The following is a 24,093-nucleotide window of genomic DNA, read 5'->3' as shown; positions in this document are numbered from 1 at the left end:
ATATTCTTTTTTTTTTTTAAGATTCTGTCAAATTTTTTATTTATTTTTTCTTCTTCTTCTTCTTCTTCTTCTTCTTCTTCTTCTTCTTCTTCTTCTTCTTCTTATAACATTCGACAGACACCATAAGCCTTCAATGACAGATTCGACCTTAATTTGGATTTTCGGACGAATGCATTTATTTTAACGACAAACAAAATAAATAAAAACTAATTTCGGGAGTAACTAAATAAATGTATTTTTCGGACGAAAACGAAATTAGGAAACTAAATATTTCAGTGTTCACATGTCTAATGTCTACAATATGGATGAAGATCATTGAGAAAAAAAGCATGAGTGACCAGTTTCCGCGGACATGTTCGGTCGTGTGTAGGGCCGACCGGACAATTTTCCGGCCGACCGGACAGGTTTCCAGCGGAAAACTGTTTCTTAGCATGCTAAGAAACATGTCTGCTGGAACCATGTCCGCCGGACATGTCCGATGGTCAGTATGACTCATCGGACATGTCCGCTGGCCCGAGAACCCGCGCATGACGTCGAAGTGATTCGATGCAATGCGTGGAAGCATTGAACTTTCGGCCGCGTCATCGTCGCCCCCACGTCATCGCGTCGTAACCGCGCCATCACCGCGTTGTCTGTCCGCGGGAAATTTGGTCTGATGGTGTGTACAGCCATCAGACCAAATGATCCCAGCGGACATGTCCAATGAAAACGGTCCGCGGACTGTTTTCATCGGACAGATCCGCTCGTCTGTACGAGGCCTTAGAGAATTATCCCCTGCCTGTGGTATTAAAGAAGATCCCTGCCTTTTAGGGCTGCACGATTAATCGCGAGAATATTGCGATCTCGATTCATCCCCCCCACCATCTCCACATGGGATTACCCGCGATCTTTATATGTAACCAGCGTGGAACGCAAATGGCGGATATTGGAACTGACGTCAGAAACTGGAACTGACGTCAGTTCAATGCGTGAAGCGGCGCGCCACTGGGCATGGGCGGTGCAGAGACACAGACAGGCTTGTCTTGGAAAACGAGGAGCACAGCAGTGAGTGCGCAGTGAGATAGGGTAGTACTATAGTGACGTTGTACAAAACAGCCATGCTATTATCAGCTATCACTGCTGTGGTTTTTGATGCCCCTCGGCCTCCTGACTGTGTTTTAAAGGTTCAACTTCACATCTATGCGATGCATCAGAGTATGTGCCTTGCTGCATAACAGCCTATTAATTTGAAAATGAACTGCCTGCCACCCCTCAATAGCACCAAAGTGCATGGGCCTTTTTTGAATTTTATTTTTTAATGCCGCTGCACCAAAATGCATGGTGCTTTTGTTAGCATGCATTTTTATTTTTGTGATTTTTTTTTATTTAAACATTATATATATATATATATATATATATATATATATATATATATATATATATATATATATATATACCGTATTTTCCGGCGTATAAGACGACTTTTTACACCAGAATTTCACAGCCAAAATCCAGGGGTCGTCTTATACGCCGGGTATAGCAGCTGCTCGATCGATATCAGCTGCCGGGTGCTCTGTACGGCTGCATGTATTCTGTATATGCGCCGCTTAGCCAATCCCGATGCACTGTGTGATGACAGAGCATGCTAAGCCTGCTCGGATTGGAGTAACGACCTCTGCCAATCCGAGCAGGCTACATTTATGTAGCCTGCTCAGATTGAACCATGCATTTTTTTGAGAATTGTAACAGAATCGTGATCTTCATTCTAAGCAAAAGAATCGTGATTCTCATTTTTCCCAGAATCGTGCAGTTCTACTGCCTTTGGGCCGTTCGGGAGATTGAATACCCTGTCCATGCCCCTAGGCTAACCAGTGTTTCATCATTCTCACCCAGACAAACCCATCCCTATGGTATCCAGGTACTGCCTATAGGCCTATAAGGAGTAACCATCCAGGCCAATCCCAGTGTCAGAAGTATGTGCTGTGCATGTTGGAAAAACAGGACTGAACTGTAAGGAAAATCACAAGGAAATCCATGGCTGTAGCAGGACAGGAAGAGCTGAAATGAGGCTGAAAATGATCAATGTCTTAGAGATGGACAGAGTTCTAACAAGCACTGACTTAACAGGATTTAGGATAGCTGTAACATTTCCCATGTAGATAGAAAAGATGCAATTATAGGTAGGGTATCAATACTAGGCTTGTAGTTCCAATACAAATCCTCTAATTTGGTATAACTAATCATGTGTTCAAAATGCAAACTTTACACCTGCACCAGCTTTACCACCAAGAGTGGATTTTACAGGTACAGCATGGGACAACATATGTGTAAAATTATGAATTGTATTATTTTTAAATCTGGGGGAAAAAAAACATATAGGAACAATGAACACTAAGACGAGACTAGAGCCCTGTCACCATTTCAAATTCTACAGAAATGGTATCCATGACAAGACTATGGGGGTTATTTACAAAAGGCAATTGGGCAGATTATGTCATTGCGCCATGTGCCTGTCATTACCACACATACACTTAATAGTGCATAGGAAACCCATCCACCTTTAGAGCCAGCAAGCACAACCTCCTAAAGGGCAGGGCTGGTTGGAAACATCCTCATGAAGGGGAAGAACAAGAGGACCAGGCTCGACCATAAGCCTAACCAGAGTTACCCATCCCTCCCTCTAACCACAGACCAAACACCATCCCCAATACACACATATGCCTGCCTAAAAGACAAATGAAAACTGCTTGTATCACATTGCCTAAGCATGTGAGCATATTCTTCTCAAAGGCAATAAGACGTTCAAAGGCTCACACCATGCCCACTTCCTACTTGAATGTGAGTGGTGAGAGGACAATTAGTACCTGGAACCAATCTCAAAGTAACCATTTTACCTACAGGTAAGCCTATAATAAGACTTACCTGTAGGTACCGTGATTTTCTGCAAAACTTGCACAGTTTAGGAGATATTCACTGTATCCGTGAATACTGTGTCGCTGTGCTGCTCGTGCCGTTACTTCAGCTGATGTTCAATTACCGGTGACATCATAGCAGCATCTGCCAATCACATCGCTGGAGCCCACGAACCCAGAAATAACTCCAGGATGTCATGTCATTGGTCACAGCAATGTGCCCTGACTGCTGCAACAGCATTGTTCAAAGGTAAGTGTTTCATAATGAGCTAGTATGCAAAGCATACTAGTTCATTATGCCTTTGTCTTGCAGGGTTTTTTTTTCATCTGTTTTTACAACCACTTTAAGAGTCCAGTTGATAAAGTCCGCATCTCTTTACTATTTCATGTATAAAACGTATGTTTCTTATTACCAGATCATATTTCCTCAAGAAGAGGCCAGAGTGCCTTAAAATCTTGCATTACCATCTATATGATTTACCAATAAATAGTATCACTCTAAGCCCAAACTTAAATATTTTTATAATTTTGCAGATGTACACACGATTGCAGGTTTGCATACACATATTAGACAAAGTGAAATAATTGCTAGTGGAGAGCCAGAAACTGCAGCAGAAACACAGCAGATTAGAGTGTGTTGTAGTGCTTTTCTGGATAGTCATAAAGGGGTTATGTTATATTATGCATATTCAACCAGACCACAGCATATCCCATCCCAACAATGGCCCATAGCCAGCCCTAAGGCTGGTCTAAAATGCCTGTGGGCAGGTTCAGCCTGGAACATTTTAGCAGCTTCTGAATTTGTGTTCTATTTAAAAATGCAAAAAACAAGAAAAGTATACTGGTTCAGCTACATGCACATGGATGGCAATATAACGGTAATGATCTTTAAAAACATAACAGGAGGAAATGGAGGCGCCTAATGTAACAGTTTTTATCTGATGACATATGTTGCTTACATTATGAGCTCTCAGTAAAATGGTAGGTTCAAGGTACTATATGCACTGACAGCAGGATGCCTCATTCTAATTTTATAGCATAGGAAGTTTGCTCTAATAGCATTGTGCCTGCAGTCTCAGGGGAGTTTAAGCAAAAATCTTTCACTTAAATAAACATCTTTTACTTAGTAGATGCATTCGTTCAAATGAATAATGAAACAGCTATTTCTGGAACACAGTGTCATTACCTAGGGCAGAGATCCAATATGGATAAAGTTCTTTTGTCAGGAGTGCATCGTCTATTTCATATAAAAAATATTTCAGCACGTCCGTCACATCTTCCAGTTGATGTTTTCCGACTTTTAGCTTAATGCTCCGTGCGTCCTTTTTAAAATCTTCTAACAACTCCCTTACTTTCAGCGGGTTCCCGCTCTTTAGATACAGAGATTTGCTTCCCAAACCTTAATATAAGGAGACATCAAAATAAACATGTCTAAATGAATTATCATAATGTATGCTAAAATAATGTATACTTTAAAATATGAAAAGTCTGTCTTGTAAACTATACCACGCACAAATAATACTGCAGTATGTTTGACAAAAAGAAACAATTTAGGTTCATAAATTATTAATTCTTACCCAACACAGACTGCAAAAAAAACATGCATCTATATAGAGCTTTTTAGAAACGCAAGCATACCCAATAGTGTCTGGAAGTCATGAAAGTTTACCTTTGGTAACAAAAATGAAGAAGCTGCCATTATTGGCTTGTTTTTAAAGACTGCAGTTCTGTTATCAAGGTCCTTGTTTTTATTATCTATTAAAGTGTTACTAAACCAAGGACCCTGCATTCACTATATCAGTAACTTGGTATACATACAGAGGACAGAACCTTTTCAGCCAACATACACAAAACTACGTGTTTTTTCAGCTCTTTAACACACCCTTTGGAGTGTTTGTTGTCTTATGGTAAGCATTGGTTTGGAGAATGCATGTTTGTACTTTGTTTTTGTTTTTCCAATGGACTTGTGTACACACGATCGGATAATCTGACAAGACACATTTGTTGTCGAAAAATTTGAAAGCATCCTTTAAAACATTTGTTGTCGGAAATTCCGACAACAATTGTCCAATGGAGCATACAAATGGTTCGGATTTTCCGACAAAACCCTGCCATATCACATTTGTTGTCGGAAAATCCGATCGCGTGTACGAGGCTTTATGTTCAACTAGTATCAGAAAAGCTTCTTCAGTATTTTTTTTTGTTTTTGTAAAAACTTAAATCTGTATGTCTGGCAAACAGCTAAATACACATATGAAATGCAAAACTGTGAGCTGTTTTACTTGCCAAAGATTATGTATTTCTGTCCGGTCAATCTTGAGATTTACTGTATGTTGCCCTGACAGACAGTACAGCCAGTAGCATGACATTACATTCTCTGCTACAGTTAAGGACTACAGTGGTGATCTTATTTTTTTAAGAATTATACTTACCTAGGTAGATGCCATATTGATCAGATGCTGCATCTGTCCCCCGGTGCCCATAACACTGAGAACCGAGCGATTGAACACAGCCAATCGTTCAGTTCCCACAGCTCCCTGAGCAGAGAGCTGGTGATTGACAGTCATCGCTGTCTGCTCTGCCCCCTGCGCTGGAGCGCTGCGGTGTGGAAGTGGCAGGAGAGGCTGAGCCAGGTGCCCAGTCCAGGCATGTGGGCAGATCCAGACTTCATTGTCGTGATCTTGCCCGAGCCTGGACCGGCTCTGTGACGTCAGCCTAAGCGAGTCACAGGATTGCAGAACAAACTACACTCTTGTGGTCTCCTTTAATGTTTTGACTTTTATATCTTTTATATCTTTTATATCTACAGAACTGAAATTTCAGCTATAATCATTAGATTTTTGCAGGTTACTGTAATATCAAATCCAATGGTTCTCTTGTGTTTGCTTTGTTGCAACTGCCATACACTTGTCTCAACTGTGTGTTCTTGGTTTGTGACATGGTCCTAGGGTTTAAAGCTCAACTCTGGGCAGGAAGAGATACAGGTAGACCGTAAGAGAAAAACTGGTCTTAAAATGTTCTAGCATGCAGTGCTTCTCTCCAGAGGCTACTAAGAATTGCACTATACAGCCCCTTTCAATTGAATATGGAAATAGCTTAAATCAATTAAATTTGTTAAAATGAGGAGGAACAGCAAGCTAATGATAGAAATTACTGCAAGATGCTATAAGGATAAACACCAAAAGTAATATATTTTGCATCATTGTGTCTTTATTAGGACAAATTTTAATTGGTGGCTATGGGTTAGTTTGCACTTTGTGCCACTTCAAACGTATTGTTTATATATTAAGCTTTCACACCTCCCAGCAAAGTGTAAATGCATTAATTAATACATGAATGCAGAAGCAATATTAAACATTTTTCCCTATGGCTTGATACTTATATATTTAAATACACATATTTCAACAAGCTCACAAATAACTAATGTCATTCAAAAACAATCTGCTGAACATAAACTCTGTATTACCTACCATACTGCGTAACAAATGCCATGCAGCTGTTCACAATAATAGGAATGTTGTTTTTGCAGAGCTGCTGATCCTGTAGCGCATTACCATCTGTACCTGCTGCTTTTTCAATTGCACAACACCAGACCATGAAATCCAGTACTGTATGTGCATGGATGTATAATGTCCTACACATTAGAAAATTAAGTTAAGAAAATGCATTCAGAAGGCACAATTTCAGATAAAAGTAGAATTTTATTTTATATAATATGTAAGCAAACATAAAGTAGGCTCTAATGGTAACTACTCTAAGGGAGTTTTCAAAAACAGGTTCAGTTTATTGCTTTAAAAAATAATATTCTTCCACCCCCACACGGTCCCATAAGGAAAAATCCTTTCTACCCAGTCCAAGAGCCTGAATGTAAGAGATCCTTCACTGCTGCCTACAATTAAAACATGGGTTTCAGCCTCAAAGATAATTGAATTCTAAAAGCAGTTTCATATTTTATCTAAAGCAATTTTTAATTTTAGTTCTAATAAACTAGGGGATATACTGTAATATTATTCTTCAGAATATGTTACGTTATTCTTTTGGGATTGTAAAAATTAGATAGATGAGGCTATCTGCTCATTTCTGAAAGTCTGTGCAGTGTTTAGTTTAAGGTAGCCATTGTCAAAGTCCACCATCCTTGCGCCTCCTCTGTGCCTTGTGCCTCTTCGTACAGTTACTTCACACAAAATAACTGTAGGAGCACAGGGTGCAGCAACAACATTGGAGTTACCTCCACCCACACATCAAATATTAGTAGATGGTATGGAAATTAGCAGCAGTAACCAAAAGTATATCAGCAGGAGATACTCGAAAAACCCAACCTCTCCTATACTGAAACATTTTAAACAAGAATAGTTGATTTTCTGTTAAAGCTGGTGCTACCCCAAATGTCAGCTTTTTTAACCATAGTTGCACCCAGCAGTGCTTTATTTCATAATCAGGGGTGGGGTCACCTGTTGAATAAATTATAAATAAGCGTTGTAGATCATGTGGCATGGATGCCCTAGATCAGTAGTCATCAACCCTGTCCTGCAGGGCCCACTAACAGGCCAGGTTTTATGTATTACCTTGGGGAGATGCAGTCTAGAATACTGCAATCACTGAGGAGCAAATTATATCAGCTGTGATGTATTTCAGTTATCTTGCAAACCTGGCCTGTTAGTGGGCCCTGCAGGACAAGGTTGATGACCACTGCCCTAGATGATGTCCTATGGGATGAAATGTGTTGGGTCGAGCCTACGTACACAACACTTCTTTGGAGTTGGAACCTTTGCTGTACAGCTTAAAATTGTGACTTTTTTTGCACATGCCCACTTTGTATCATGTGAGTAGAATGTTTATCAAGTGTTTACATTAACGTTTTTAGCCGATTTACACTATGTGGCTTTCCTTGCTTTGATTACATGTGGATATCCGATTATATACAGTATATGGTCACCATTGTCTCTACTAATCTTGGGGTGAAAGCCAGCCTGACATATTGGAACCAATGGATGTGAACTGAATGTTCCTGGTGGAAGTGTTTACAACAGCCGACTCTGACTCCGTAGTGGGGTCATTTTAGTCTAGTAAGAGTGCATTTCTTACAATGGTGATGGCTCACATGATGACTACATGTATGGAGTAGCACGACCTCCGCACAATTTCAGTGGTATTTTCCTCAAGATACATATTGGATTTGGACCATTTCATTATTTACCTTTGCCAGATTTCATTTTGATATGGACTTTTATTTTTGGCAATTTATTCTCACTATGTTAGCGTGGAAACCTACATGATATATATGTTTATTTTTGTTTGTCTTACTATTGATTGCCAGCAGCTGCATTTATTACCCCTAGTCACACCAGCACATTTTGGATTTCTATTTGTGTTTGAGGTCCTACCCCAAAGATACTATTCTAAAGAAAAAAATGGTTTACCATTATCCTTGCATACCTAAAGCCCTCTGTATAACAAATTGCCTGGTATTAAAGGAGTTGTAAAGGTGTTTTTCACCTTAATGCATTCACTGCATTAAGGTGAAAAACCTACTATGCTGCAGCTGCCCCCCCAGAGCCCCCCATTTGCTCCCGCTGCTGTCAATCAAATCCAGTGTCACAGGAGCCAGGGGCCTGCTGTCTGTGTCAAATGACACAGCAGCAGGACTCGGGAGCGCACCCGCAGGTGCACCCACAGAAATCAGCTCTCCGTGAGGGGCACTTGCCAAAGAGAAGGAGCCAGGAGCACCACCGGGGGACCCTAGAAAAGCAGTTTGCGGTCCAAACTAATGCAACAGTTTACTAGACCAAACTCATTGTAATGATAATACACTTCAAGAGTCTTTTTGTCAGCTGTCTTAGTATAATTAAAAAATGTGTGCTTTGTTATGTGCCCTCTCACAATAAAAGGGGAAGCGTAGAGCATCCATAGTACCAGTGAATTGGAAGCTGTTGTACGGAAAGGATGAAGGAAGCTGATTGACTGTATAAGGAAAGTTTAGGGTCAGTTAGAAAACTGTATCTTTTTGGGCAATTAATTAATTTGCTGCTTTTTATTATTGTGGACTTAAGTCTTTAATTTTATTTTGGGGTTGATTTAAAATCAGCAGACTTTTTACAGTGCTGTGAAAAGGTACTTGCTTCCTTCCTGATTTTTAGTTTTTTTGCATATTTGTCAAACTTAAATGATTCAGATCATCAAACAAATTTTTATATTACACAAAGATAACCCAAGTAAATACAAAATGCAGTGTTTAAGTGACAATTTTATCCAAAACCTGCCTGGCCCTATGTGAAAAAGTAATTGCCCCCTAAACATAATAACTACTTGTGCCACCCTTGGCGGCAACAACTGTAATCAAACATTTGCGATAAGTAGCAAATGAGTCTTTCACATTGCCATGGAGGAATTTGGGCCCACTCTTTTTTGCATAAATGTTTTAGTTCAGCCATTTGGGAGGGTTTTTGAGCATGAGCTTTATGGTCATGCTACAGCAATCTGATTTAAGGAGGTGGACTTGTTGATGTTTTTCAGATCATTGTCCTGCTGCATAACCCACATGCGCTTGAGCTTGAGGTCAAAAACTGATGGCCAGACATTCTCCTTTGGGATTATCTAGGGAGAGTGCAGAATTTATGATTCTATCAATTATGACATGTCATCCAGGTCCTGAAGCCGCAAAGAAGCCCCAGACCATCACACTACTACCTCCATGTTTGAATGTTGGTATGATGTTCTTTTTATGAAATGCTCTGTTAGTTTTATGCCAGCTGTAACGGGATGCACACCTTCCAAAAAGTTAAACTTTTGTCTCATCAGTCCACAGAATACTTTCCCAAAAGTATTGGGGATAATCAAGATGTTTTTTGGCAAATGTGAGACAAGCCTTTGTGTTCTTTTTGGTCAGCAGTGGGGTTTACCTTGGAACTCTCTCATGGATGCCATTTTTGCCCAGTCTCTTTCCTATTGTTGAATCATGAACACCAACCTTAACTAAGGCAAGTGAGGCCTGCAGTTCTTTAGGTATTGTTCTGGGATTTTTTTATGACCTCCTGGATAAGTCGTCGTTGTGCTCTTTGAGTTATCTTAGTAGGCTGGCCACTTACAGGAAGGTTCACCACTGTTTCAAGTTTTCTCCATTTGTAGATAATGGCTCTAACCATGGTTTGCTGGAGTCCCAAAGCCTTATAAATTGCTTTGTAACCCTTACCAGAGTGATACATGTCAATTACTTTGTTTCTCATCTGTTCTTGAATCTCTTTAGATTACGGTATGATGTGTTTCTTTTCGAGGTCTTTTATGGTGCTTCACTTTGTCAGACAGCTTTTATTTAAGTGATTTCTTGATTCATCAGGTCTGGCAATAACCAGGCCTGGTTGTGGCAAGTGAAATTTAACTCAGCTTCCCAGAAAATGTGCTTAATCACAGTTTATTCATGATTTAGCAATTATTTTTTCACATAGGGTCAGGCAGGTTTGGACAGCTTTTTTCCCATAATAAATGAAAACATAATTTTAAATTATCATTTTGTATTTACTCCGGTTATATTTGGGCTATATTCAAATTTGTTTGATGATCTGAATCATTTAGGTGTCACAAATATGAAAAAAAAATAAAATAAATAAATCAGGATGGGACCAAATACTTTTTCACAACACTGTAACTGCTGTCCTGTCCATTTTGCTGTGAAAGACAAGGACCTCTTATCCACTCCTGATGCCTCAATAATGAGGTGGGGGTAAAACAGGGATACTTCTAGTAAATTCGGGAAGCTCCCTTTATAATAAGGGGGTATACAGATATCTGCTTCCTCTCAGGGGAATACAAGAGTACATTATTACCCCTTACTCATTTCCACAAAAAAAAAAGTTACAAATAAACATACACACGCTTTGAAAAGTTTTTTTTTTTAAGTGAAATATAACACAAAAGCTATTTTATTAATGTCCCTGTACTGTAATCCACATCAATAAGGGCATCCAGCAATCTAATCCTCATCAAATATAATGTTTACTGCCCATACTTCCATCACTAACTGACAGATTCCCAGATTGATCTCGGCCTCTGCTATGATGGAGGTGGGGGTGGAGAGAGTGCATTATGTACGCACAATTAAATGTCAGGGGAAACCTGCTCATTTCTTCTATTCTGGGTACCAGATTCCGCTGGCATGTGAGGGGGCATAGGATTTTTAGGCACGGTCTCATGGGTGTATATCTGCAATGTGACATGTTGCCTCTAACTACTAGTATCAGCAGTGAGGGTTGTATCAGCAGTGAGGTTTGTTGAATGTCACTACAGTGGTGTTCACTAATCTTCTTGCTGGTAGTGTAACGACATGAGGAAGTAAAGCCATGCCTCTATCAAAATGATCAACTCCACACAGTACAGAACAATGCATGGTAATTCATTAATGGGGGAAATATCAGTGGCAGGAAGACCACATGCAACACTGGTGACTAGTCTTTTGCTCTTTGCCTGCATATCTTGCAGAGTTAATTTCCAAGATATGCTAATTTTCATATCACATTCACAAAAGCATCAGTCATATTTCCTGTGGGCTCGGCCAGCAGTAAAAGCAGATCATGTACCTTCCTGGTAAGAGCTCTATTAAACAAATGAAACTCCAGTCCCGCATGCCTACACATTCAACCAGCATTTCAGAGCTCCATGCTGATTTAGAAATCAACTAAAAGATTTTGTAATACATATTTCAGTTGCCATTAGAGGCCAAACATAAACTAAAAAATGTTTATGAATTTAATAAACACACTTTGTGAGAATAAAATAGTTAAAAGAATACAAAAAGGAAGAAAGAACTAAGGGCCAAATCCACAGCCAGCGGCGAAAAATAAGTTACTCAAAACGTATGTCATTTAAGTTACGGCGCCCTAAGTTGGTGTCGTAAGTGCCGTATCCACAGCGCATTTGCGCACAAAATTGCGCTTACGTAACTTAAATTCTGAGGCGTAAGGCGGGGTTATTGCAAGTGGGAAGGAAGTGGGCGTGCTTCATTGTAATGAGCCGTGACCCCATGCAAATGAAGGGCCGGCCGTACTGCGCATGCGCGCACAAATCTGCTGCTCACTTCCCTTGCAAAAGTATTTCCCTGTGTTCCCTTCCTAGAGCAAGTTGCTTCTGCTCTGAACGTTTGTCAGTGTTTGTTGTTGAGTTGTGTGTGATAGAGAATTTTTGGAGGAGTATTAGATTGTAGTTGTTGTTTGTTTCTGATAAGTGTATTTTTTGTTTGATTGTTTCTGCTAAGTTTTTTTTTTGCTTGGATTTTGTGTTTGTTTTTTGGGTGTTTGTTTTTGACTTTGTAGTAGCTGTCTGCTTGTGTGTTTTGCTTTTTGTTTGTTTGTTGTGTGTGTATTTTTGTTTGTTTGTTGTGTGTGTATTTTTGTTTGTTTGTCCTGTGAGTTTTCTTGTTGCTGAGTGGTGTCTGTGATGGCCCCCAAGCGCAGGAAGCTTAATTTTACTCATGTAGAGAAGCAAATCCTTGCCAGGTATATCATCCAATATGGGCGATATTTACATGGGCCTGATAGCCGGAACACCTCCCTGGCCCAAAGGAAGAAGATGTATCAAAAAATTACGGATCACATAAATGCGGCGGGGGGGGAGACGAGGACCCCCGCTGGCATCCAGAAAAAGATCAATGATCTGAGGAGCGTGGTCCGCAATAAGGTGGCAAAACTCACTGCCCATAGGAGGGGCACTGGCGGAGGGGGACCATGCCCCATCCGGCTGACTGAGGAGGAATGGGCAGTGGCCCGGTGTTTCCAGCCAGAGCAGGTGGTGGGCCTGCCTGGTTATCAGTCTGATGTTCCTGTGAGGCCAGGTAAGTTTTTTGTTTTTCTATCTGGTGATTAGCATGTGTGGGTGGGGGAAGGGAAGATGTGCCAAGTGTGTGGATCCTCAAACCTGTGATTGTTTGGTGTCCTCCACAGATGACCAGGAGGTTGTTGGCCCATCAGGCCAGGCTGCTGCATCACCCCAAGGACAAGAGGCTGCTGAGGAGTCCCCAGGGGAGGGGAGTGGCCAAACCTCCCCTCATGAGGAGGATGAGGGGGAGGAGGATGAGGGGGTGGAAGAAGAAGATCTGCAGCTTGGCAGGGAAATCATTTTGGCCTCTGATATAATGACATTTTAGGATACCCTTAAGGCTACCCCAGAGCCTACCCCAGAGGCTGGCAGCAGTCAGGCCACCATCAGGGGTAGCCCCTCCCACTCCTCCCCCAACAGGCTGCAAACCACAAGGGTCACTCTCTCCCCTCCTCCAGAGCCACAAGCCTCAGGGGCAGGCAGGATGGCGACCCAGGAGACCAGGGGGGTGTTTGAGCATCTGCCGGCCAGTCTGCAGAAGGACAATGCCCGGCAGACCCACAGTCTGGGTAAGATAAAAAAAAACTCTGACCAAGATGGAGCACAGCCTGGGTGCAATGAGGGAGTCACTCGGTGATGTGGCCACAAACTCATTGGGGGTCATCACATGTTTGTGATCCCTGCAGACCGCCACAACAGGCGTGGCCCAGGAGGTGACTGCCCTGACCCAGGCTGTGCAGGACAATACCCGGGCTGTGCAGGACAATACCCGGGCTGGCCAGGCCAATACGGCTGCCATCACTGTCTGTCTGAACAGGATAGCAGTGGCCTTGGAGGGCAGGACAGCAGGAGGACAGACACCAGGGGAGGCTCCTTCTTCCCCTGCTAACACCCCCCCGTGAAGATACTCCCTCCCCTGCTAACACCCCCCCCCCGTGAAGATCCTCCCTCCCCTGCTAACACCCCCCCCGTGAAGATCCTCCAGTTGGCCATGCCCGTGGCCGTGCCCGTGCCCTTGGGCAGCCCAGACGGAGCACTCGCCGCCGGAATTAATTTGCAGGGGTACTTTTGATTTTTTTTTTTTTTTTTTTTTTATGATTTTGTTTATTATACTGTACTTATGATTTGGTTTATGTGTGTGAATGATGTGTGAATGTGGGGGGGGGGGGCATTCCTGATAAAATAAGGGTGTCACCCTCAGTTTTGGTGGAGAAGGGATCCCCAGGACCAGGGAGAAGTGATCCCAGGTTCCTGAATGGTGTATGAATGCACAGTGACATAATTGGAGCCGTGGCGTGGCGTTACTGCTCCCAAGTACCAAAGGGGGGGGTACTTGGATCTAATCCAATTCAATGTGCATGTGATATGTCTGTGCTAGGGACCACAGTGGTGTGCATTCATGCATTCTCATTGTGACATAATTAATGTGCGTTTACTGTGAAAAAAAAATTCTCATTGTGACATTATTCATGTGCGTTTACTGTGAAAAGAAACATTCTCATTGTGACATTATTCATGTGCGTTTACTGTGAAAAGATGCCTACTGCGAGGCGTCTCCTGGCTTCTGTGCCCTCAGCAGACCGGGTAGAGTTGGTTAGGGGGGGGATTGCCTGGGTCAGGGGTCAGGTCAGCACGTATGTCAATCTCCAGTCCCCTTCCCATGGCAAAGTTGTGCAGAATACAACATGCACCGATGATCTGGCACACAAAGTCTGGGGAATACAACAGTGTACCCCCAGACTTATCCAGGCATCTGAAGCGGGACTTCAGCAGCCCAAATGTGCGTTCCACAACTGCCCGGGTGCGTATGTGAGCCTCGTTGTAGCGTTGCTCTCCTGGGGTTTGGGGGTTCCTGAATGGGGTCATCATATGTGGTCCCAGGGCATATCCAGAGTCACCTGGAAGGGAAAAGACAGGAGGATATTAGTCATGCATGTGCCCCTCGTGATGTCTGCATTATGGGGGGGGACATACCTGACACCCATGTCACTCACCAATCAGCCAGCTGTCTCCATACAGGTTCAGCTCCAAATCCCTGGAGATGTTGGTCTGCCGGAATATGTAGCTGTCATGGCACGATCCAGGGAATTTCGCACAGACGTGTCAGATGAGGCCATGGGCATCTACGATTACCTGGACATTTATGGAATGCCAGTGCTTCCGATTCCGGAACAGGTGCTCTGTCTCATGGGGGGGCTGTAGTGCCACATGGTTACAATCAATGGCCCCCGATGGTCCGTGGGAATCGGGCAATGTGGTAAAAGTCCTGTGAAGGATATGTCAGTGTAAATCTCCCTGCTTGGTTAAATTGTGGGTTAGATGGATTCATGTGTTACAAGCTATTGACATGTTAATGACCCTTCCTCAGCCAGCTCCCTAGTTCAAATGGTAATTGATTTATTGTGTGTGGGAAGGAGACCGGCCTTACTGTTTACAATGATTAGATAAGTGTCTCATGTTAATTATTCTGATTGCTTCATTGTGGTCAGGCTGTTACAACTAGTATTTAACTCCCCTGATGTCTTTATCTAAAGAAACGTGTCTGCATGGTCGGCTCCGACTTGTCTCCTATAATCTGTATGGGAAACCCCACTGTGTGAGGGGGCGTTCCTAACAGGCTGTAACCACATATAAGCTGAGTTTTTGTGTCAATAAAGTGTCTTGTTCTAGCAGTAAGCTTGTCTCATGTGTGGCTTTCTGGGCGATTCCAGGGATATCCCTCCTCGTGGAATATTGGGGTGATTTTCGTTATGGGAAGAAGGGAACGTGGACGGGGATATCATACCGATACCGTCACAATTGGTTGGTAGCAGCGGGATCTTCCCTTCTATTCCCCTTTACACCCGGATTCCAAGCAGACACTGGAAGAACTACTGGAAGTTCGTGGAAGGATTGCTAGCAACAAAACCAAGCGGGTCATCATAGCAGAATCAATGGAGCTAGACCAGGAGGACGGGATTGCAGCAACGCCAGCAGTACAAGAGATGGAGACACCAGTGATTCAGGAGGAGGAATCGCCAGCCAACAAGCTAATGAGAGAGAAGCTAGCTTGGTTCGGCCCGAACCCAACGCCGGATGTGGTGCTGAAAGTGATGGACATGTTAGTAAACGCAGAGCTACAGAAGGCTAAAGAAATAAGAGACGCAGAGCTACAGGAGGATAAACAAATAAGGGACGCAGAACTACAGAAGGATAAACAAATAAGGGACGCAGAGCTACAGTTAAAACTGGCAGCAGTCCAACAAGCAGCCGCACCTTCTACGAACAGTGAGTACAGCACAGCAGACGCAAGGAAGATTCCGTTTAGCGCTTTTAAAGCTTTTGATGAAAAGGACTGTGAGATTGATAACTACCTGACGGATTTTGAGCGACAATGTAACCTGCACCGAATAGCTAGAGGAGAGTGGGTTTCAATATTGTCAGGCAAACTGTCAGGCAAAGCTTCTGATGCTTTCCGGACCGTGCCAGATCAGGATATCCATAGCTACGCCAGGGTTAAAGAAGCGCTCCTGGCTCGTTATGCAGTAACCCCAGAGTCCCACCGACAGAAGTTCAGGGACTCACGCAAAACCACGGAAGACTCTTACGCAGAATGGGCATGCCAGCTGTCCCTGTCGGCCTCTAACTGGGTTAACAGCAGCCAGGCCACCACCGCAGAGGACATTTTGCAACTAATGCTCCTGGAGCAATTTTACAATCACATCCAGACGGACGTCAAGGATTGGGTGAGAGATCGCAGGCCCATGACTCTACCAGAGGCCGCGAAGTTGGCGGATGAATATGCGGATACTCGCAAGACAAACCAGGTCACACCACGGGTACAACCCCCACAACCAACGGCGCCCTCACACCCACCAGCCGCTGGATACCAACCGCCTAACAGACCGATGACATATAGCCCTCGCTACCCACGCCAGGAGGACAACGAACAACGCTGCTTCCGGTGCAAACAGTTGGGTCACTTCAAGCAGAATTGCCCCATGAATGACAACACCAGGTCAAATTGGTCTCAACCTGGGTACCGTCCACCAGCAGCAGCCCATTGTGTAGACTCAGCTTGGGATCCCCAGGAGCTGGGTCAGGAAGAACCATTGGGCACCCCTTACGAAGCCCTCATGGTACAATCTGTTATTACGGACAACAGGGAACACCATTGTCAGCTGGTCATGGGCGACAGCCATGAGCCGGAGGGGCCTTGGAGGGAGCTGGGCAGAAAGAGGCACCGCCAGCTACCCTCCAAGAAGAAGAGGTCCTGGAAGTCATTTAACCAGCGGACCTGGGAGGAGAAGAAGCGACTGGAGGAGATGGAATCGCAGCGGGCGTCCCAGATGCGGGCCGAGATGTTCGCCAAGGGCCCACCGGTGGCCCCTTACACCACCACCCAGTTCCTGATGATGAAGGACCACGTGGAGAGCCTGCAGGACATGAGCAAGCAGGAGCTGATCCGTGAGTACATAGAGCTGGAGGAATGCATAAGCCGCATGGAGGAGGAGAACAACCACCTGAGGTCACAGCAGGCTGACCCCCCCAGGCTCCATGAACTGGAGATGGAGCTGGAGAAGCTCCAAGAGGAGAACCGGCGGCTGCGGAGGGAGCAGGGGGTGGCTGACCTTATGGGGCTCTGAGTCCCCTTCCCCCCCCCCCCGGACTCTGAGCACCAGTGCTACAGCATTTCAACAAATATAACTTTTTCTTTTTATGAATCTCCTGTGATTGTCACTTCAGAGCCATAACCTGCCCCCTCCTATAGCGGGACACCTAGATGGCGGCGCACAGACCCATTTGCTGTCTTCACACTGACTTCTGGTGACTTTGCAGATCGCACAAAGACTTGGGGACTGACCGGCGTGTGATCTGACGACCCGGTGGCATACCTGAGTCGGAAGCAGTTACCAATGGAGGTCAGTCACGCCAAACTGAGTTAACCTCGGACTAAAAGCTCTGAACCCGTCAACCCTACTGGACCAGGGAAGGTCCAACCGGGTTTGCCGGAGCAGGGAGAAAAAGGGGGGCCATTGTGAAGGATATGTCAGTGTAAATCTCCCTGCTTGGTTAAATTGTGGGTTAGATGGATTCATGTGTTACAAGCTATTGACATGTTAATGACCCTTCCTCAGCCAGCTCCCTAGTTCAAATGGTAATTGATTTATTGTGTGTGGGAAGGAGACCGGCCTTACTGTTTACAATGATTAGATAAGTGTCTCATGTTAATTATTCTGATTGCTTCATTGTGGTCAGGCTGTTACAACTAGTATTTAACTCCCCTGATGTCTTTATCTAAAGAAACGTGTCTGCATGGTCGGCTCCGACTTGTCTCCTATAATCTGTATGGGAAACCCCACTGTGTGAGGGGGCGTTCCTAACAGGCTGTAACCACATATAAGCTGAGTTTTTGTGTCAATAAAGTGTCTTGTTCTAGCAGTAAGCTTGTCTCATGTGTGGCTTTCTGGGCGATTCCAGGGATATCCCTCCTCGTGGAATATTGGGGTGATTTTCGTTATGGGAAGAAGGGAACGTAGACGGGGATATCATACCGATACCGTCACAAGTCCGTCATGGGTTTCAATCGCTGGTCCTCCTGGGTGGGTTTTTGAAATTGATTGCCCATGCGTCTCAGTATTGCAGGGACTACTTGATGGACACACCTGCTCATGGAGGATTGTGCCATCCCAGCCAGACCTCCACATGTTCGTTGGAAAGACCCAGTGGCAAGAAACTGCAGTGTTGCCATTACTTTGATGAGAGGTGGCAGGGCATGGGATCGTTGTGTTGGGGTGGTGAGATCATCCTGCAGGATTCGGGTTAATTCAAGGATGGCTTCCCGGTTAAAACAGAAGTTGCCATAGACCTCAGAAGCAGGCATGCCAAAGAGATCTCGGCGTGGGCGGTATACCCTCTCCTGTGCCCTCCTCCTCCTCCTCATTGCCCTCCTCCTTCTTTGCGCCTCTAAAGTAGCGAGTGCCGTTAGGATCATGGATGGCCCAGGCATGTTGGCAGACAGATTGAAGTCCAGCAAATATGTGTTCTCAGCTCTTCCTCAATGCTGTTGCTTCAGCAGACCTTTACACGGCAGGTGTAAAATTAGGGCTGCTTTTATAAAGTGTAACTTTGCGCAGGGAAACTAACAGGTGCACACAGGGCATAATCTACGGCGCACACACTTAATTATGTGGATCGCCCTATCTCCCTCATTTGCATCTTTGCCTATCAAAAACAGCGGCGTGACTAGCGTAATTTGCGTCCGAGGATGCGCCGGTGTAATTATTTTAGGTAGGACGGAAAAAACGGATTTTAAGGCGTATCTCGTTTTGAGGATCGGGCACAAAGATACGCGCGGTGTAAAATTAGAAATCTCGTGTTAAGTCGGCGCATCTGCTTTGTGGATTTGGCCCTAAATTATTTGCTCATAGATCCACAGTAACCTTGTAATAAAAGAGCCATTGCCTGTAAATGAATAGGCATTGCTGAGAAATCACAGTCAAAGAGCCCCTGACATGCCATAAATACAAGTCCTGCCACCCATTTTGTAGTAAATTAATCACTTGGAAAGTTAGTGGTTAGAGCTGTCTTCCTGCCTCTAGTCTTGAGTTATTGTTATTGCATGGTCTAAATAAAATTATTGCAGAGCCTTGTATATAAAGCAGCAATTTCACATTTACCTCATTTAACAGAACCTTTGATTAGTTTGAAAAGAAAGTTATTCAGCTGTTGAGATATTACTCAGATGTATTGTCTGCCTAGGATATCAGTAAAGTTCCACTCAGTTGCTTCTGCAACACAAACTGGCATTGCCTAAACACATTATTTATTAAGCTTTTTTTCATTTGTTTTGCTTTGGCTTTTTTTGTTAGTTTCTTCTCATTTATTAATATTTCTTTTTTTTTTTTTTCAAATGATTTACTTCACTATGCTAAGTTCAAAGTTCACAATCCTCATTCAATTATGATTCACAACAAACCATTTGCATAGTCCTTCTTGCTAAAATAAATAGGTAAAGTCTGCATACTTTATTAAAACTCTATACTACACCTGTACATATACAAATAGGGCCAGGTCCAAGAAGCGTTTACGCTGGTGTATCTATTGATATGCCGCGTAACTTCTAGTTTGCTCCGGCGTATCTTTGTTTTGTATCCACAAAACAAGATACGCCTGAAGCTGAGCTAGATCCGACTGACGTACGTCTTAGTACGCCGTTGGATCTAAGGTGCATATTTACGCTGGCCGCTAGGTGGCATTTCTGTAGATTTCCGCGTTGAGTATGCAAATTAGCTAGATACAGCAATCCATGAACGTACGTCCGGCCGGTGCATTTTTTTACGTCGTTTCCGTAAGGCTTTTTTCGGCGTATAGTTACCCCTGCTATATGAGGCGTATCCTATGTTAAGTATGGACATTGTTCCTGTGTCAAATTTTTTAAATTTTACGTCGTTTGCGTAAGTCGTTCGCGAATAGGGCTTTGCGTAGAATGACGTTCACGTCGTAAGCATTGGCTTGCGGGTTAATTTCGAGCATGCGCACTGGGATACCCCCACGGACGGCGCATGCGCCGTTCAGAAAAAAATTCATTTACGTTGGGTCAAGATGTATTACCATAAAACACGCCCACATCTCATCCATTTGAATTACGCGCCCTTACGCCGACACAGTTACACTACGCTGCCGTAACTTACGGCGCAAATTCTTTGAGAATACGGGAAATACGATGTAAGTTAACAGGAAATTAGAAACACTGGACATATTTGGCTGTTAAAAGCAAACTAGATGGCCCTGATTCCTCCTGTATTGAATTGCATTGTAACTGTACCGTCTACCCCCATGTAGTATATCGCTGAGCAAACTGTTGATGCTATATAAATCCTGTATAATAATAATAATAATAATAATAATATTCCTGGTCATTTAGAAGACTGCATTTAGAAAATAACTGGAAAGTTTTAAAATATTGTGGTCATTAAAAAGGGAAAATACCTCATTGCTGAAAGAAAAAAATAATAAAATATAGACTACGTTGAACATGGTTAGACCATCCTTGGGTTGAATATATGAGCACTGGATTAACAAAGATATAAAACAGGAATTGTGAAATAATCACAGATTAAAAGACTGCTCTGCTCACATTTGAAAAATTGCTTCATACATTTATAATGACTGTATTATTTTAGTGGGGCAGATACATAATGGTGAGTGTTCTTCAAAAATTAATACTCAAAATCACCTTTGCTATCACAGGTAGATTGCCTTGTCGGAAAATTAGGAAAAAGGGGAGGGGTGGAATGAATAGAAAATATCTGAATACCAGAACATAAACTTAAGAATTCCTACCTTCCATTTTCAACCAGCAACAAAACATTCCTCTTCTCTCCATTTTCAACAGATGACGTTTTTGCTAGAATATAATACACATTGAAATACTTTTGTAACAGCTTTAGTATAGTTAACTATATTGGTAGCTATACTGCAAAAAATGTTTTGCTAATAACAGTTAACATAGTAAAAATCACATGAAGAATACATTTCTAGGTTATGAATATCTGTAAATCCTCACATTTCTATGTGCAGACATGTACTTCTCTGTATTAGGACAGGTTTATCCATAAAAAAAAAAAAGAATATTGGTGATAAATTGTAAAATTGTATACAGTTCTCCATTCATCTGATCATCCCCCACAGATACTACCCTTTGTTCCACTTGACCCTCCCTTCTAGACTGTAAGCTCTAACGAGCAGGGCCATCTGATTCCTCCTGTATTGTATTGTATTGTAATTGTACCGTCTTCCCCGATGTTGTAAAGCGTTGCACAAACTGTTGGCACTATATAAATCCTGTATAATAATAATAATAATAATAATAATAATTCATAAATTAACTTTATTCATTGTTATGACCAGTGATGGATGCACCACTTGTAATTTCACCAATTAGCTGTGGGCAATAACCTCCTTATTTCAAGGCTGCTACCATGCCAGAAGGTCCTTGGTAACACATAGGGCACACAAGCCCTGTTAAGCCATGTACAATGGAAAAGCTTCCCAGGTTCATTGCATACAGATGATTATTTATGTACCGCATTACTACCTTCTGATATCGGCTTGTGACTGGCTGGCATAGGTTGATGCCCATAAGGCCCATTTTATGAAATTCAGCATTAACTCATCTTCACAAACTACATAACATAGCTACAAAAACTTCACTCTAGCATTGTATTTATTTATTTATCTAATAAATTATGTATTTACAGTATTTATTTACTGAAACGCAGAGCACAGTGTGTAGCCTGCAATGTATTTCTGGTATAATGCTGCAAAGAATGTTCATACATAGAGAGAGAGCTGTAGAATGACCTTGAAGAGGTCACACGTTTTTTCCAATGCAGTTTTTTATTTGCAGGAATGTGTCTTTGCTTGAACCAGAATACCAAAGCAAACAAAGTGCAAAGCACATTTTTTAAGCATGCAGCAATACTTTATAATGTGAGGGAGGGGCTTTGCAGGTTTTTTAACTCTTAGGCCCCGTACAGACGACCAAACATGTCTGCTGAAACTGGTCTGCGGGCCAGTTTCAGCAGACATGTTCGGTCGTGTGTAGGCGCGAGCGGGCAGAATTCCAGCAAACATTTGCCCGCCGGGCCTTTTCCCAGCGGACAAATATTCCTGGACTTGTTTTAAAACCGTCCGCTGGAATCCTGCCCGCTCGGACATGTTCGGTCGTCTGTACAGACCTACCGTACATGTCCGAGCGCCCGCCTTCCCTCGCATGCGTCGAATGACTTTGACGCATGCGTGGAAGCATTTAAAAGGCAGGCCCGCCCACGTCGCTGCGTCATCGACGGCGCGGACACGCCCCGCGTATTGTTTACGCGCAGACTTCTGTATGATGGTTAGTACAGCCATCGTACAGAAGTCCCCGGGCAGACATGTACGGTGAAAACGGTCCGACGGACCGGTTTCATCGTACATGTTTGCCCGTGTGTACCCGGCCTTAAAGGGAAATTGTATTGTTGCTAAACAGATCCTGATAGGTGGAACTGGTGGGCACTGAGAGGTGACACTGAAGGGAATTGATAGGTGGCACTGTTGGGCACTGAGAAGTGGCACTAATAGGTGGCACTGATGGGTTGCAGTGATGGGCTCTGATGTGTGGCAATCATGGGCACTGAACAGCACTGGTAGATTACACTGATAGGCAGCACTGCTAGATGGCACTGATGAGGCACTTATTGGCACCACTGGTGGGCATTAATAGGTGGCACTGTGGGCACTAGCAGGTGGCACTGGCAGGCGGTAATGGTGGGCAAAGATGAGGCAGATGTGCCTCTTCCTCTTTGGGACCGATGTCCCTTGCACATAAGCCGGTGATCTGCTTTTTTTCTGAGGAGAAAAAAAAAAGATTACTGAGCATTTGTTTACAACATGTGATCAGCTGTCATTGGCTGATAGCTGATCATGTGGTAAGGGGCCGGGATCGGCCCCTTACTCGGATCTGTGATCACCCGAGTCTCAGTGACTCGGTGATCACAGTGCACGCTACAGACAACCGGCATGGGGCATCAAGCGTGCACAGGGGAGGACATCTATCGACGGCCTCCAGGCAAAGCAGATCCACGCTGTAACCGTCATTTGGCTATAGCGCGGATCTCAAGTGGTTAAATTCTACAATAACATTGACACTTGCAGATGGGTCAGCAAGATAGCACTTCAGCCACTTGCAGTGCTACACTTATATTTCCCCAATGTTGTTTAAATGCTGTGGGTAGAGTATAGGTTTGGGGGGAGAGGGGTGCAGCAACTGCACTCCCCAAAATGATGTTTTAGTAAACTTTGAATATAGATAGCTCTGCTGACCGGGAGCAAATCATTATAGCAGGCAGGGTTTCTATAGCCAATATTGTCTGGCCAAGCACATAAAAAAAATGTAAGTATCAAAGCTTGTACAGCCATCTAAATGTTAACAAAAGTATTAAAGTATATGTAAAGCCCTTCTTTTTTCTTTTTTTTTTTTAACTATGTCCTATTGGGAAGATGTTTTTTTACTTCCTGCCTCAAAGACACCTCAGTGCTAGTTTTCCTTAATCATTTGTGGCTTCTCTTCCCTGTACCTGAGAAAATTCATGATTGATAAGAAAGATGAGGGGCACTAGCGTGTTGATTTTGGGTTTTGTATTTTCATGGAATATAATATTTAGACATAGTAGTCGCATTGCGCAAGAAGGTAAGCACTGCAGTATTTATACATTTAGACTAGATGAGTGGTATTGTTTAGTTTTTGGCCCTTATCAAATGATATGTCTTTTGTTAGCTCTGAATCAGTACATGTGTCGCTAATGTATGTTTTCTCTAAATGTTTTTGTTTTGCAACTTTTTATGCATATTTTTGATCTGTGTTTGTGTCTATCAT

The 24,093-nt window shown here is 43.2% G+C and overlaps 1 protein-coding gene across 2 annotated transcripts in view; it reads right to left on the bottom strand.

Moving 5' to 3' along the window:
• Window positions 1–24,093, bottom strand: part of ARAP2 (ArfGAP with RhoGAP domain, ankyrin repeat and PH domain 2) — a 481,396-nt gene that overhangs the window by 172,554 nt on the left and 284,749 nt on the right. For both annotated transcript variants that reach the window (XM_040335148.1, XM_040335150.1), the window contains exons 19-21: window positions 21,021–21,084; window positions 6,362–6,525; window positions 4,078–4,290 (exon numbers count right to left, since the gene is read on the bottom strand). In XM_040335148.1, coding sequence (XP_040191082.1) covers window positions 4,078–4,290; window positions 6,362–6,525; window positions 21,021–21,084 — 441 coding nt within the window. The remainder of the gene's footprint in view (window positions 1–4,077; window positions 4,291–6,361; window positions 6,526–21,020; window positions 21,085–24,093) is intronic.

The sequence above is a fragment of the Rana temporaria genome, chromosome 1 (genome assembly GCF_905171775.1).
Source record: "Rana temporaria chromosome 1, aRanTem1.1, whole genome shotgun sequence".
In the NCBI taxonomy this organism is placed as follows: domain Eukaryota; kingdom Metazoa; phylum Chordata; class Amphibia; order Anura; family Ranidae; genus Rana; species Rana temporaria.
The sequence above is the reverse complement of the archived record's forward strand: the minus strand, read 5'-3'. Positions and strand labels throughout refer to the sequence as shown.